This window comes from Vombatus ursinus, unplaced genomic scaffold, assembly GCF_900497805.2.
Source record: "Vombatus ursinus unplaced genomic scaffold, bare-nosed wombat genome assembly UNPS02014961.1, whole genome shotgun sequence".
Classification (NCBI taxonomy): domain Eukaryota; kingdom Metazoa; phylum Chordata; class Mammalia; order Diprotodontia; family Vombatidae; genus Vombatus; species Vombatus ursinus.
Window position 1 is genome coordinate 2356127 of NW_020954739.1, and position 17375 is coordinate 2373501.

Sequence of the window (17375 nt, forward strand, 5' to 3'; positions counted from 1 at the left end):
ATTCTTTACTTAAAAAACAAAACAAAACAAATTACTGGGAAAACTGGATAGCTATGTGTGAAAAATGGGATTATACATAATCTCACATCATATACCAAAAGAAATCTGAAATGGATCAACAATCTAAATATTAAAAAAGAAAAGAAGACTGAATGGTGCAATGGAATTATAATCGCAATTGTAAAGATGAGGTAAATTCTTAGTCATCCAAACAATAGAAAAAATTACAGGAAACAAATTAGATGGATTTGATCATATTGATATTCAAACATTTATTAAGCAGCTTCTATGTTTTTACAGAACAAAGAGCAAGGTGTTCAGAATATGAAGAAAAGAAACAGAACAGGAAAAAAAATAACTTTGCCATAAATATGTCGATAAAAATCTGGCATTCCAATTTATGAAAAGTAAGATTCTTTCCTCAACACGTCAAAAGGCAGAAAAAGATAGCCCTCCAAGGGAAACCACCTCCCTAAATTATCAATAATCACCTGAAAATTTGTTCAGACATTCTAATAACTCAAGAAAAGAAATTTTAAACAACTCTGAAATATCACTGTGCATTTATTAAGTTGTTAAATATTGATAAAAAAATAGTAAAATTCAGTGCTAGTGGGACTGTACGGAGAAGAAGGGTGATGGATTGGCTGGAGAGCTGGACTGGGGAGTCTGAAGGCTTTGGATCAAATCCCACTTGAGATAATTATTAGTTGTGTAATGACCCTGAACAGTCACTTAAATTCTCAGAGTCTCAGTTTCTTCATCTATAAAATGGAGATATCTATAATAGCACTTATGTCATAGCGCTGTGCTGAAAATAAATGAAATGTACATAAAGCACTTTGCAAACCTTAAAGTACTATATAAATGAGTTGTCACTAACAGGCACATGATGACACCGCTGCTGGAGACTAAGAATTGCCACAGTCTTTTTTGCAAAGCTACAGAGCATTCCACAGAACTGTTTTGTTTATACTCTTGGATCTAGTAATATTACTACTAAGACCAAATCTTAAGGAGGTTTTATTTTTGCAAGAAGATACCCTGCGAAATTGTGGAATATGAATGCAACAGAAATGATTATGCTATAAGAAATCACATTAATGAAGAATCCAAAGTACTAAGGGGAGGCTTATATGAAATTATGCAGAGCAAAGGCAGCACAATCAGAACAAAGGAAAAAAACCCTATATATACAATATGCACATTTTTTAAAAGACTAAACTAAACAGAAGTTTATAGCTTCACAATCTTTTTATTATTATTTATATATCAATAACGTTTGTTTTTCTTACTGAGCTTCTATTTTCCTTCCCAAGTTTATACTAAAATCAAAAGAGAAATGAAAGTTATCTCTAAGGTCCCTTCCAGCTTTAGCATTTTATGTTGCTAGGAAATAAACAAATGGATAGAAAAAAAAAAAACCAACTCAGCAAAATTGAAAAACAACCATAAATCAAAAGTTGATCTTTGAGAAAAAAAATGTAAACACAACCCAATGAATTGTCAGCAAAATTGATGAAGAAAAAAAAGAAAATGTGAATTAGTAAAACCAGTAGATTATAGCAAATACAAAAAAAATTACAAAAATTAGAAAGTGGGATTATTATTCTCAGTCCTAGGTCAGATACAACTGATAACATAGTAGAAATAGATGACTAACTATTTCCCTCTCACTGCCCCCCATCCCCCTTTCTCCGCCCACCCTGGGCCCCATCCTAAGAAAAGAATCTGGCACTGATAAAGTAACAGAAAATAATTTTGGAGATTGAAGGTGCTTAGAGATGATCTAGCCCAACCCTCCCCATTTCACAGATAAGGAAAATGAAGTCCTAATAAAGGGAGTAATTTGGTCAAGATCATACAGCTAGTAATGTGACAGATCCATAACTAGAACTCAGGTCTCTTAATTCCCAGGCTGGGGCTGAGCCATCTTGATTTGCTGAAGCTTCCTCCTCACCTGCTGTCCACCTCCTTACCCCACGGATAAAGAAGAAAATACTCTTCATTCTAAATTAATGCTTCAAATATATCAAAAAGGTTACACAATATGATGTTAGGAGCTAAATCTTATTTTAATTCCCCAACCAGACAAGGCAAACAATGGAAAATGGCAGTTCAAGCATACTTAATTAGCACATGTGTAAAAATCCAAAGCAATGTGTGGGCAAACAAAATACACATTTACTTCAAAATATCACTCCTTCTGTCTGGCCAAAGTGACTTCCTCCCAAATGGAAAGCTCCTTGAGCTCAACAATCTCAACTCTTTCGTCCTTACTTGGATCTTCCCCAGCTGGCTATGGGGCCTCTGGCATTTAATCTTTGCTTTTCAATGAATGTAAGGCTAGTTACACTTACCATGTTCAAAAAATAGATAAAATCCCTCCATTACCTCAATGGATAATTGAGAAAGTAGTCAAGAAAATTCAATGTCTAATCATGACGAGAACTTTTTTTTTTTTAATGGGTATGGGGAATCTGGTGTCTTTAGAGGGTAATTAACTTTCTGTTCTCTGGTCTATAAAATGAAGGGGCTGAACTAGGTATCATTTTTTATTCTTCTGGCCCTGGCATGCTACAAGAACCAATACTAAACAGAAAAGCTCTAGGTTAATTCTCTCAAAAAACCAGCAACAAGTCAAGGATGCTCCAATTACCATTTGTATTTAATATAGTGGGGGCAGCTATAAGAGACGAATAACGGGTACAGAGTTAAATTTAAAAATTACTTTTTGCAGATGACATTTTCATCTAGAAAAATTGGGAAAATAAATTTAAAAATGACTAGAAGTCAAAAGTGAGTTTAGCAAAGCTGCAGGGATAAAATAAATATATAAATCTCAATTCCAATACTGTACCTTAGTGATATAAGGCTAGAAAAACACAATGAAAATAAGGACTTCTACTCAGAAGTAACAAAAACCATTAGAGATGAATACAACCCACGACGCAAATATTTTTTAAAAAGAGAAATTATTTATAATGATAGTGATAGTTTTATGATTATAGGGCACTTTAGATACATTATTTGACTTTCATACCAACCTGGTGAAATATGTTAAATATTATCCCCATTTTACAGATGAGGAAAACCAAAGCCTAGAAAAGTTAAATGACTTGCCCACAGTGACAGTTGATGGCAGTGTTGGGATTCTAACTCAGGTTTCCTGACTCAAAGTCCTATGTTCTTTCTACTTGCTCAGCCTGCTTCTCTTAAAAAAACAAAATGAAAGAAACTATGACAGACTAATGGGAGAACTAGAGGAGGCTTCGAATAAAAGGCAGCTGAGCTAGAAGGTCTTTGCATATGGGGGCTGACGACAAACTGTGTCTGTTGTCTGAGGACTAGACTAGCTCTGTCTGGCCAGGCGCATCATTAGAAGTCCAGGTGATGAATTTCTGTTGGCCCACAACAACGCATGAAGCTGTCTCCCAAGGTTTGGAGGAATTGTCCTTGACCGGAAGGAAGTACCAATGCTAGCATGTGGTTAAGTATTAATGTGTGAATAAAAGCAACAACACTAATCAGAACACCCCATTCTTCGGAAAATGGCCTTTAATGTAAATGCTGGGATATGTGTTTTATATTGGGAAAGACAGCTCTTCTAGTCAGCTTCTCACAGACTTACATCAAGACCTATTTTCTGTAGCCACACTCATTCACCTGTCTAGTTTATGGTCTGACTGAGACAGATATAGCGTTATGGCTCATCTACCTTGAATGAATAGACTTTTGAAATTCAACTATAAGTTAGTAAACGTACTACCCTGTGTCTAGCTGCAATGTGTTTCAGCAAATGCTATGGCCCACGAACTTGAAGGAATAAGAGTGGAGGGGCAGAGAAGCGATAAGAATTTTCAGTTTTAAGGCTACTGTTAACAGAGATGTAACAATACTTTCCTGTGGCTTTATGACTGACTGAAGTCCTCTCGCTGAACTTTAGGCCTGAAACACCTCCCAGTTAGTCATCAATGCTAGGTGATATGCTGTTTCAAGGTCATTTCTGTCCATGGGGCTTATTGTTCTGGGATATCAAGAGAAAACCCCCAAATTCTAGCTCTAATTTTTTGGACTAAAAAAGTTTTATTGGGAAAAGAAAAAAGGTATCCTGTGGCCTTGTTCTTTCCAGCCCTGCCTACACCAGGCAGGAATAGCAGTTTACATTTTTATAATTCATTAAAATTTTAAAAGCATAAAATATTAGCCTCGTTGTCTAAATGAGAAGACTGAGCCTCCAGGAAGTAAAGTGACTTGCTAGCCAGTAGTGGAGTTAGGATTTCAAACCAGATCTTCTTACTTCAAGGTCTGTGTTCTTTCCACTACTCAACGCAGCTCACTTCCTCATGACCACCAAATAAAAGTACTAGGGCTAGGAACCTAGCTTACGTAAAATCAGATAAAACTGAATCATTCATTGACTCACAAACATTTAAAAATCCCCAAATAATTTGGATGTACCTCTTCAATGTTCCGAATCCAGTTCCGGATATTATCAAAAGATTTCTCATTGGTGATGTCATAGACCAGCATGATGCCCTATAAAAAGATAAATTAATAAATGCCTCTGTTAAAAAAGCTAAGAAATCTTGAAAGTTGGACCCACACCCCAATGGCATTCTATGACCTCAACCTAGTACTCACAAGCCTCACAGCCCTTCTGTAGGTGGAGATGGGAATCAGTGAGAAAAGAATGGTTTATGTGGGAGATCTGCACATTAAACTCAGCTCAAGTTAAAGCAGAAAGGACCAGAAAAACTGGCTGTAATGAAGTAACAGGGGCTTGAAAACAAGCCAAACGGCTGGAATAAATAGGATATGAGCAAGTTCAGCTTGGATTATCTGACACTGTACTTTTATTAAAGAACAAAAGGGGATCTCATCAGCTGGGAAAAATCACTGTTTTGAATTGTTTTATTATGAATAAATCAACATTAGATAGGAACAGTAGAGTGTAGTGAAGAGAACAATGGAGGCAGGAGCACCAGGTTCTGGTCTCTGCTCTGTTACTTGTTAACCATATAACCACAGGCAAACCAGGACTAGAAGAGCTCTGAGCTCCCTCCCAGCCTCAAAGATTTGAGCCTACGATTTCAACGGAGTTGAGGTTTCTTTATCTATAAAATGGGAATACTAATTACTAAGTTTCTGAAAATAATTCTGCCTTACTAATGACTTGAATCTCAAATAACTGCTTTGCAGTTTACAAAGTATTTTCAACCTAAAAGCCCCATAAGGTAGACTGCATAAATATCATCCTCACGTTACAGATGATGAAACAGGTTCTGAGACAGGAAGTGACCTGCCCATGGTCACACAGTGTCAGAGGCAGGACCACAATCCACAAGATCAGGGGTTTGGGGCTGGCTGAAACTCTAGGGGCTACCTAGTCAATCCCCTTGTTTTATAGATGAAGAAACTAAGGCCCAGAGAGGTCAAATGGCTTGCCTGTAGAAAGTGGCTAGGCTGGGATCTGAACCAAGGTCCCTCTGATTCCAAATCTAGCACTTTTTGTCTCGCACCACTCTGGCCTTCTGACTCCATGTCCAATGTTCTTTCCTAATTCTCCTACAAGTTTCATTACAGATTTAAAATGACTACATCCTTTTTCATTTTCTTCAAGGGTCTGTTTGCCAATCATCACCATACTCTTGAGAAAAAACACCCATACTCTACATGGCTACATTATTCAAACAGCCAATCACTGTACAGCCAACTCTAGAAAGAGATTTTTTTTCCTTCTAAGTACAAAATATTCTGTAGTTTTAAAGCCTGTACACTTAAAGATAAAAGATAATTATAATTTTTTTAAAAATCCATACCATTGCACCTCTGTAGTATGCAGTTGTAATTGTTCGAAACCGTTCCTGACCAGCGGTGTCCCTAAAACAAAAAGATTATGAGTTTTTAAAAATGTCCAATTATATTCACTCATATTCATGAGGATGGAATTCAACAAACATTTATCAGTGATCTATAGTGTACAGAGAACTGTGTTAGCACTGGGAGCAAGAGAAATTTTAGCTAATGGCCTTTGCTTTCTAATAGAGGCATATGACACACGGTTAACTATAATGCAAAATAATACATAAGAGGGTGCTAATAAAGGCTATCTGAGGTCCAAGAGGAAAGTAAATATTATAATCTAGGGAAGGCTGGAAAATGTTTTCATGGAGAATGAATTTGAGCTGAGCCTTAAAAGACAGGCTGGATTTCAATAGGAAGGGTGGGGAGATGGTGCATTTAAGATGTAATGAACTGTATATAAAAAAAGCACAAAATAGGAAATCGAGGGAGGTATAATTGGGCGACAAATTGTCCAGTTTGGCTATGGAAAAGAGTCTGTTGAGGGAAATAGTATAAGACAATGCTGGAAAATGTAAGGCCCTGAATGTCAGGATAAAGAATTTGATTTCCATTTGGCCAAAGGGGAGCTACCAAAGGATTCTGAGTAGAGGAGTGACATGACCAGGTCTATGTGTAAGGAAGAGTAATCAGGCAAGAGTGTGAAGGACAGATTAGAGGAGAGAGGGAAAGACCGTGAAGGGACTGGGCTTGGGGAGATGAGAATTTGGTTGTCTCACAAGAACAATATATGGAAATTACTGAGTAATGCAAACCTGGAATCATTTATGTTAAAACTCAACCATGCTTATCTAGCACAATGCAGGTATTTTAAAAAATCCATTAAATTGAGTCAAACCAACCTGGGAAGCCTAAAACTAAACTTATCTGTTTGCAGCATCTGTTCATATGTTAAAATCTGAGTACTATTCCATCGTAAACGTCCATTCTTGGCAGCAAAACAAAATGTATAAATCATAGGTATGCCTAAGTACACCAAGAATTCATCTACAGTATTCTTAGGTCCAAGGTTTAGAGTCCTGGCCAGTTTGGCACATTTTATTGCATTATGGGAATTCACTCCCAAGGTCTTGAAAATGAAAACATGTATTTTAAGCAAGACATGTCTGTTTTTAAACTTTGCTTTGAGATTTCAGGAAAACACGCAAAGTAATGTTTGCATTAGTGATATCTCTCTCCTTGGATCTTCAACAAGAAAATAAAGTGGAATATGAAGAAGCCAGTCTACTATGCACTGATATGATCCAAACACAATGTGAGCTGGTATTACTTCTCTGTCCTAGTGAGAGGCAGATACAGGCTTTCTCCCAAATTAAATGCAAGTAGACAGGGATGACAGACTAAACTCACATGGAACTAAGAGTGTATCTGGCCAGCTCTTGACAATCTTGGAATGTTATATGATTGCAAAAGTTCAGCTTAAAGAAAACCCAAATGGAGTGCTCAGAAAGTCCCAACAACACAAAGCCTATGCCTGAGAGCCAAAAGGAAAATAGCTCCTTTGAGCTGGGTGTGAAACACAAAACTCTTTTGAAGAAAACCTGTTTGTTCAAGTGACTAGCCAGAGTTGTGTAAACAATTAGACACAGTCGAGATTTTTAAGGGAGGGGGAGGGGGAAGAGGAGAAGCTTCATAAGGGGTGCTGTCCTGTTTCATTGACACTGAATTCTTCAAATCAATATACTGTAGAAATTAAAGGTACTAGCAAAATGCATCAATGAAGACAAGATCATTTAAAAAAATACATAAGTACTAATAGTATAAAGATGCTTACCATATCTGTAGTTTAATTCTTTTGCCATCTAGCTCTATGGTTCTAATTTTGAAGTCAATTCCTGAAAGAAAAAAATGACATTACTAGTACATTTCAGAAGTTCACTATTGCTTTTGTAATGTGTTTTCATTACTGCCTCCAAGTCCACCTTTCACCTCAGTGAAATCAACCATACACATCCCTAACTCAGCTATCCAAATTGTACATTTACAAAAGTCCCTTCGGGGCTATATGAAATGGAGCCTGAATGATGAGTATTGATCCCAAGAGGACAAAGAGCCAAGTTTAAATGATAAGAGTCTTAAGGGAACCAAAAGAAAGTATATATGGAAAAACAATGGCAAAATTCACAGCAGACAATTAATCCAAAGCAAAAGAAGAGACTATCACATTATACTGCAAAAACAAAATGCCCTCATACACCTTGCCTTCCACTGTGTCCTAGGGTTTGACTGCTAGATGCTGATTCTAATTAAAGTCCTCTTCACTTTTTGTGACAAGAATTTAAAGAGACATGTGATCAGAGGTGATGAATTTGTACTGCCCTTAAGGCAACACTTCATTTCATATTTTCCTTTGGCTTTGTTAATACCATAAGCTTAATTAAGAAGTGTAATTTATGGGGTTCAGGAATCAGGACTAATTATAAGGTAAAGTGACAAGATGGTGTAGTGGATAGAACTGACCTTGGAGTCAGTAAGACTTGGGTGTGAATCCCACCTTAGTGGCCCTGTCACCAAGCAGCTATGTGTCCCCGGGCAAGTCATTTAACTTTTCAGTGACCCTGACAACTCTCCAAGACTGTAAAATGCAGAGTGTCAATCTGTACTGGGAGACGGGATTTGCTCTTAGGGAGTTCCCCCAAACTACAGCAATCACAGGGTCAGTTTCCATTCTCCCCTCTTCCCCCAAATTACAAAGTAACAAACCTTCCTGCCAATACTGAGATTAAAGACAATAGAGAAACTAAACTTCATTGAGCTGGGAGTACCAATATGTGGGGTCTAGGCTGGGCTTTGCCACTACTCCCTGGGTAACCTGAGCCAAAAGTCATTCTCTGGGCATATTTTCCATCAGTGAAATGAAGGGCTGGAACAAAATGATCTCACAGCTCACTGCTGTTTGAAAACACTAGGATTTCTAAATGAAAACTCCAGAGTGGATCTTGGTAGCACTGGTAAGGAGCTGAAAAACTTCTAAGCTGAAACCTTCAGGGAATAAATAGAATTGAGGTCTAAGTTAAGCATTAGCTATGCTACTACCACATATATAGTACTTTCTGATTTGCAGGGAAGTGAAAAGGTTGTAACTTCCACTTCTCAGAGGGTTTTAAAGAAACCAGAATGAATTAGTAAGAAAGAAACCTATGCTCAGAATGGGACACTGAACCAGCTATTTGGATTCCCTTCGCTAAGGCCTCAGGCCTCTAAGAATAGGAAATTTCAGAAACTCCAAGAGGGCAGGGACCATTCTGTCACATAATCAATGCTTTGGAGCTGGAAGGGACCTCAAAGGTCATCTAGTTCAACTCTTTCACCACTTTTGGTATCCCTATCCCTTAGCACAGTGTCAGCTAGTAGTAAGTGCTTGATGTTTATTGAGTTGAATTGAATACAGATGAAGAAACCCAGAGAATTAAAGTGACTTCCCCAAGGTCACACAGGTAGTTACACAGTAGAACCAACCAAGTTGTAAAGTCCAGATCATCTGACTCCAAAAGTCAATCTTTCTAGGCACTACTCTGCCTCTCCCAGTCAGCAAATTTCTGAATGGAACCAGCTCTGTCCAAGTTACTCTAAAAGCTAGAAGAACACTGCCAGCAGCTCCGTAAGTACCCACTATTCAATACCATTCATATTCACATCTTTATTCGACAAGTCTCATTTATGGTCAATGCAGGAGCTTTCTAAACTGAAAGTTCCTTTACGGAGTAACAGCTGGACTTTCTGAGCATGAAGATAGGGAAGTCTGGCTGAAGCTGATTAAGGTGCAGTGGGTTGCTTTTATCTGATAGTCATCTACTTTTGATGACACAAAGGAAGGTACTATCACTTCATCTTAGCTTTGGGACTACTTTAACCTTATAATAATGACAGGGCTGGAAACAGGAACTAAGGTTACTAACTCTCAACAAAATGTCATAAACCATAAAGGACTATACAAATATGAGCTATTATTAGACACGTGAGAGAACATCTAGTTTGATCCCCTCATTTTACAGATGGGAAAACTGAGGCCTAGAGGGGGGAAGTAACTTGCTCAAGGTCACAGAGTTAGTGATAGTCAGAATTAGAACCCAGGACTTCTGGCATTCTTTCCATTCTATACTACTGCTACTTCCAGTGATCTCTCTTTGGAAATGGGGAAGTCAGAAGGGAAAAGTTGGGAAGTGAGAGGAAAATGGCACTACAATGGTATTTGGTGACCATCTTCTGGGTTTCCAGGCTCCACTTCCACTTCCATAGCCAAAATACTTAGTAGAAACAGAACTGTGGTAAGGCCTCAAGTACTCATACTTGGAATTCAATATGAGACTAGTTGCTGGCAGAAAGAGCTCTACACAGAATCTGTGCCTTGTAGGTGCTCAAGAAACCTTTGGTGACCTGGAGAGAATCAGCGGCCCCATGTCACTAGTCTCAGCAATGTGACTACCTATCTCTTTGTGACCTTGGGTACATTATTCCTCTCCTCTGGGCCTCAGCTTCCTGATCTATAAAATAGGGTCGGGTGGTACAGAACTGGACTAATGGATCTCAGACGTCGCCTTTATCATCGTGTCAGAGGCCGGGAACTTAGGGTAGAGAGGACGCAGCATCCCTGGGGGGGGGAATAGGAATGGTGAAGTGTGCCCCTAGCTTCGTGGGGGCATGGGAGGGAGAGCCCCAAATAAAAGAGAGCCCCTTTTATGGGGACAGCCCCATAAAAACCCATGGTAAGACCCTCTTTCCCCTCGGGTTGACTGGACACACTGTCAGCCTTTGAACCTGGGACAGAGGGACAAACTGATGCCCGGTAGTCCAGCGTGCCACAGCTATTTGGCCCCCCGACCCTGTCCCGACCATCCCAGGCCCTCCCCTCCCACAGCCAGGATCTCCCCAACCACGGAGGATGGGTGGGTGGGGGCTGTGCCTCCACCATTACCCCGTTTCCGTTGTCCCCCCATCCCCTGCCGGCACCCCCTGTTCTCTCAGTTCCTTCTGTGGCTCCTTCTCAGTTCCCGCGGTCGTTCCCTCTCAGACATCCCGGCCCCCAGTGGTTCCCTTCACAGCCCGCCCCCCACCCAGCCCCGGGCCCCTCGTTCCCCCGTTGTTCCCTCTCGGTCAGCCTGTTGCCTCTGAGTCTCCCCGCACCCCAGCCCTTGCTGCCCCGTTCCCTCTCATCCCTCAGTCCCCCCTGGGCCCTGCTGGCCGTCCGCGGCCCCATTCCCTCCCGGCCACCCAGGGCCCCGCCTCTCTGCCCCTCGTCCCGTTCCCGCTACCTATGGTGGAGATGAAGGTGGAGTTGAAGGCGTCCTCGGAGAATCGGAACAGGACACAGGTCTTCCCCACCCCCGAGTCCCCGATCAGCAGTAGCTTGAACAGGTAATCGTAGGTCTTCGCCATATTACACACTATACCTCCTCGACGGGAAGTGCCGGCGGCGCCTCGACACTGGACGCCGCCCTTGTCAATCTGCGGAGCGCCCGCCCACGATTGGCCGAGATCCCACTGCGCGTCACGGCAGCCACCGCCCACCCCTCGCCGGGCCCCCAGACCCTTCGGCGGGCTCCGGGAAGAAGATGGGTAGACGAAGCAGGAAGCAACCCTGAGCGTGCTTCCCATTGGCTGGGGTCGCGTTCACTTCGACAGCACGGCCTCGGGATTGGCCAGAGATAGAGACCCGAGGTTCAAATGGGGACTAGAGCGAGATGGGGTGGAGGCGGGGACAGGGGAGGGAGGGTGCCGCTAACTCCCCGAGCTGAGCCCAGAGACCCCGCCCTTGCCCTCAGCTGGGCGGGGGAGACCCAGCCCGGCTCCCGCGCCCGAGGCGAGGCTCCGCCCCTTCTGTGGGGCGCGGGAGGAGAGTCACGTGAGAGGAAAGGGCGGGGCCTGGGAGAGGGGCGGGGCGCTGAGGGGGGAGCTCTGGAGTCAGGAGCAGCCGTTAATCACTCTCAGCAGCCGTTAACTGAAGCTGCCGGCAGGAGGCGGTCGGCTTCTCCTCGGCCTCCGCCGGGGCTGGAGGAGGAAGTGAGCGGGTCCTGACCCTGGCTTGCGGCAGCTGACCTCAGCCCGAACCAGCGGCCCCCGAGCCGGCCGCCAGACCCCGGACCCCAGGGCTCCTCCACGAGGCCCCCGCCTCTACCAGGGCGTCATTCATCGGTCCGTCCGTCCGTCCGTCCATTCATTCATTCGTTCATTCATTCATTCATTTGTTCATTCATTCATTCATCCATCCATCGGTCCCTTCATTCATCCATTGTTCTGTCTCCCCCCCCCTCCCCTCGAATTCCTTTCACGACACTCTAGCAGCTTCCTCCCTCTCATCTTTCCTTCTTTCCTTCCTTTCTTCCTTCCTCCCTCCCTCGCTTCCATCTTTCCTTCTTTCCTTCCTTTCTTCCTTCCTCCCTCCCTCTCTTCCATCTTTCCTTCTTTCCTTCCTTCCTTCCTCCCTCCCTCGCTTCCATCTTTCCTTCCTTTCTTCCTTCCTCCCTCCCTCTCTTCCCTCTTTCCTTCTTTCCTTCCTTCCTCCCTCCCTCCCTTCCATCTTTCCTTCTTTCCTTCCTTTCTTCCTTCCTCCCTCGCTTCCATCTTTCTTTCCTTCCTTTCTTCCTTCCTTCCTCCCTCACATCTTCATCTTTCCTTCTTTCCTTTTTCTGCCTTCCTTCCTCCTCCCTCCTTCCTTCTTTCCTCCCTCTCTTTCATCTTTCCTTTTCTTTCCTCCCTCCCTACCTCTCTCCTTTACTTCCTTCCTTCCTTCCTTTCTACTTTCCTACCAGTACTGCTCTCAATTTTTTATGACGCACTGACTAATGGTCACACCTCTATCCGCAGAACTTTGACTTCCAGGGTGGATTAAAGAAAAAAATGGGTCTCTCTCCTCTTCAAACAGCTTCAGTGGATGCCCATTCCCTACCAGATGACATATGTACAAGTTGGCCTTGCAGGCCCTCTGCAGTCAGACTCCCTTCTGACTGGTCACCCCTTTTCAAATCAACGGAGTTTCAGACGTAGTTTCAGACATAGACACATAACTGAAATATGTATAGCATCCCATGATAAGTGCATTGGAGAGGTGCAAAACACATTACTGTGTGAGGGAGATTGTTACCTGACCCCTCCCTCCCACTAGGGAAAGCTTGCTGGAAGTGGAATTTGATTTGAAGGTGAAAGGATAAATTGTGTTGTGTCTTGGTTCCCACCCCAATTTATTTTTAATGGGACCTGTGATTTCATTGGTATGGTGAACTGGAACTCCTATTTAGAGAGACACCTGCTCTGCCCTGAAGTCTTAGGGAGAGGGCACAGAAAGGTGAATCGGCTTGCCTATGGTGAAACAGCCAGTTTGAACTGGAGGCTGTAACTGAACAAAGGTCATCCTGACTCAGGCTAGCTGTCTACATATTACACCATTGTCTCTTTCTTTCCTCCCATACGATTCCCCTGTTTTTATTTTGTATCAGACTCTTACAAACCTATGGTTTCACTGATATAAGGAACTCCCAAATGAGGGAACATTCTCTACCAAGCATGGTGGCTCCTTTTGTGTGACTTAAAATCTCAAGAGAGTTGCCTAAAGTATGGAGAAGTTGAATCACACAGTCAGTATGTATCAGGCAGCACGGAACCTGGCCTTTCTAGCTCAAAGGCTAGCACTAGCCCATGCTGCCCCACTCTACCTTTTATATCTTGTAAAGTCAATAAGCCTTTACTAGTGCCCATTCGAAGCTCTCTGCTAAACTCTGGGAATGCAAAGAAAGACCAAAACAGTCCCTGCCCTCAAGAAGTTTACAATCAAATGAGGAGAGGACATGTAAACAACTATTTACAAATAAGATATATACAGGAGAAATTGGAGATCATCTCGCAGGGCAGGCACTAGCATTAACAGGGGATCAGGAAAGGCTTTTTGCAGAAGGTAGAATTTTAGATGGGACTTTAAGGAAGTTGGAAAAGCCAGGAGGCCGAATGGAGGAGGGAAAGGATTCCAAGCCTGGGGGGACAGCCAGTTAAAATGGACAGAGACTGATCTCTCGGGATATGGAGCTTTTTGTTTGAGGTAAGCCTGCACTAGTAAGGAGACCCAGTGTCACTGGATCACCTCTTTGGGAGAGTAAAGTGAAATAAGACTGGACAGCTAAGAAGGGATCTGGTGATGAGTGCTATAAAACCCAAACAGAGGATTTCCTATTTAACCTGGAGACTGAATGGGACACGATCAGACTCTCATTTTAGGAAGATCACTTTGATAGATGAGTGCAGGCTGGGGTGGGAAGGGACTTGAGGCAAGGTGACCAACAAGAAGACGATGGCAAAATACCAGTGTCCAGTGTGAGGTGATAGAGACTTAGAGCAGGGTGGTGACAATATCAAAGGAGAGATGTATAAGAGATGTGAAGGTTGACTCCACAGTACGTATTAATGGATTGGATGTGGGGGCTGAGAATGATATCCGTTTTGTAAGCCTGGGTGACTTTGAAGATGGTGGTGCCCTTGACAGGGAAGTCTAGAGGGAGGGCAGTTTGGGAAAAAGATAATAAATTAAGTTTTGGACATTTTGAATTTAAGATGTCTATGGGGGCATTCAGTTCTAGATGTCCAGTAGGCAGTTGGAAATATAATGAGAGTCAGGAGAAAGGTTAGGACTGGATAAATCTGAGAATCATCTGCATGGAGATGACAACTGAACCCTTGGGAGCTGGATCACCAAGCAAAATAGTATAGAGTTAAAAGAACCTTGGGGGATGACTATGGTTAGGAGGCATGATCATTATCTTTGGAGAGCTATTACAGTCAAATGATGTGGGAAGCCAGATTCCAGAATTACGAGAGTGAGAGGAAAGGAAATAGAGGCATCAGTTGTAGATGGCCTTCTCAAGGACGTTAGCCATAAAAGGGAGGACAGATGGGATGATAACTAGAAAGGATGGACGGATCAAGTGTTTTTTTTTTTTTTTTTTTGAGGACAGCTGAGATATTGATGTTTGTGGGCATTGGGGAAGCAGCCAATGGATACGGAGAGATTGAAGATTAGTGTGAGGGAGGATATAGAGGCAATCCGCTACAGAAGGTGAGATAGAATGAAATCATTTGTGCAAATGTGTGAGGCATTTGACTTGGCAAGAAGGGCCTCCTCTTCATATGAGAAAAGAGTGAAGTAGAGAGTGGTGGAGGTATCTGAGGGGTGTGAGATGAGGGGAGAGAAGGATGTTCTTTTTTTTTTTCCAGTGAAATATGTGGCAAAGTTCTCAGCTGAAGGAGGGTGGGGAGAGAAGCCATGAGAGGTTTGAGGAGGGATGAAAAGGTTTGCAAAAGCCACTAAAGTAAGCCAGCCTATTGATGAGATGTAGAAGGCAGAGACAACCAAAAAGCTATTGCGATACTTTGGTAATTGCCTTGCCAAAATGAGGACCCAATTGTGTATACTTATATATGCACATACTTTCTCTTTAAAAGAATGTAAGCTACTTGAGAATGGGAACTATATCATCGTTGTCATTTTCTAGTGCTTGGCACGTGGTAGACACTTAATAAATGTGTATTGACAGGAATTCAATGGGCCAAGGGGGAAGTGAGATCATTTCAGGTATAGGGGACGGTGAGAGCAAGGGCATAGAAGTGAGAGAGAGGGCAGGGTTGTTTCAGGAGATAAAGGTTTGAGTGCTAAGAAGAGTACCAGAAGAGGACAGAATAGCTGTGCATTTAACAAACAATGAATGCCGCCCTACTTTGTTCAAGGCACTGTGGGAAATGTAGGTGAGGGAAAAATGCTTGTAAAGAAACTGCCCAGAATCCCAGAGTCTCAGAGTTTGGGAGGGAACTCAGGGATTGCCTAGGCCAACCTGGACTGGTTTCTTTTGCATGTACAGCACTGCTGACAAGTGGTAATCCCACTCCAGCTGGAAGATTTTGACCTCTGGGGAACCCACCCACTGTATTGCCCAAGGCATTCCAATCTAGTTTCGCTTAGTTCTCATCTTTAGGAAGTTCTCCAGGTTGGGAAGCTTCAAGTTTCTCTTGAACTTGTTATCTGCCTGCCAGACTTCTAGATTTTGAAGATACCTGTTAACATGCCTATAGTGCATTCAGACTTTCCCCTTCAACTTGCCTACCTCTGTTGAGATCTGTAATATGGAATCTTCCTGGACTATTTTTCTCTCCCTCACCCTGCCATTTAGCTTTCTCCAGGCTAAACACTCCCATTTTCTTCAATCAGTTCTTTGTATGCCATGAATTCAGGCTTTTCATCATCTTGTCCTTTTCTGCAAGCTTTCCAGCTTACCAATGTCCTTCCTAAAATGTGACACCAGAACCCAACACAGTACTCTAGATATGATTTGTCTAGAGCAGAATGCTTCAGGTGCTTAATTTGATTGATTGATTGATATTATCACTTCCACAGTCCTGAACATGCCTGTCTCTTTTAAACATTTTTGACATATTGTTTTTACATCACCAAACTTTCCCACTATGTCCCTCCTTTTTCCTCCCTCCCAGAGAACCATTCCTTAAAATAAAGAATAAAAAAAAAGAGCTAGTTAGCAAAACTAACACATCAATCAAGTCTGACATATGGAATGTTCCACACCCATAGTCTCCTATATCCACAAAGAACAATATTCTTTTTTCTTTTTAAGTACTGGTATCTTTACCAGTAAATATTTCTTAATATTTCTCTTCCTACTCCTTTTTGCAGAAAGCCATCCCTTGTAACAATAAAATTTTTTTTTTTGCATTCATTGTGCCCCCACCTCTTCAAAGAAGGGAGGTACATTTTCCCTTGGTGCTGTTTGGTCACTAAGCCTCTTTTAATGCAGTCCAAGATTGCATGAGTTTACTGCAATATCACAGTTTTGACTCACAGGGAGCTTGCAGGCCATGAAAAACTATTTAGAGATCTTTCTCAGATGAACTGCTGCCTAGCCATGCCTTCCCTGTGTCGTACTTGTTTGTGAAGTTGATTTTTTTTATCTTTAGTGGAATATTTTCCCTGTAAGCCCTATTAAATTTCATCTTAATAGATTTGGCCAATTTTATAGTCTGTCAACATCTTTTTGCCTTTGCTGTTATCACTTGCATTTGGTATACCTTTCACAAGGCAGGCGACACTTCTGTTGAACTGAAATGGAAAGCATTCCCCAGACCACCTTAAACTCCAGTAAACATTTAGTGGCTCTGCCTGTTTTCATTTCTAAGCCAGTTACATGGAAGATCACAACTCGGTAGGATCTGGAGTTTGATACATCCAGTTGAAAGGGTTCTCTCCCTCCTATTAACTCCTGTGTTTTCCCTACCCTTATTTTTATCCTTATGATCTATATATAAAAAAAGCATTCTTGGTTTATTTAATTATTAGTTTTCAGTGGCTACCTAGCTGAAAAGGCTCTTAAATGAGAAAAAGTGGATACAGATGTTTTCATTTATGAGTATAATTGATGTTTCCTTTTATGAATATCCATTGATAATTTAAGAATTCAGCATTTCCATATCTTTCCCCACCACACACACACACATACCACACTACATTCAAAAACTCAAAA

At 42.0% G+C, this 17375-nt stretch overlaps 1 protein-coding gene across 1 annotated transcript in view; it reads right to left on the minus strand.

Moving 5' to 3' along the window:
• RAB8A (RAB8A, member RAS oncogene family) overlaps nt 1-11475 on the minus strand; it is a 29784-nt gene extending 18309 nt beyond the window's left edge. The window contains exons 1-4 of the mRNA XM_027845407.1: nt 11118-11475; nt 7640-7700; nt 5823-5883; nt 4462-4539 (exon numbers count right to left, since the gene is read on the minus strand). Of these exons, the coding sequence (XP_027701208.1) occupies nt 4462-4539; nt 5823-5883; nt 7640-7700; nt 11118-11460 (543 nt within the window). The 5' untranslated portion in view covers nt 11461-11475. The remainder of the gene's footprint in view (nt 1-4461; nt 4540-5822; nt 5884-7639; nt 7701-11117) is intronic.
• Between the last annotated feature and the right edge of the window lie 5900 nt (nt 11476-17375).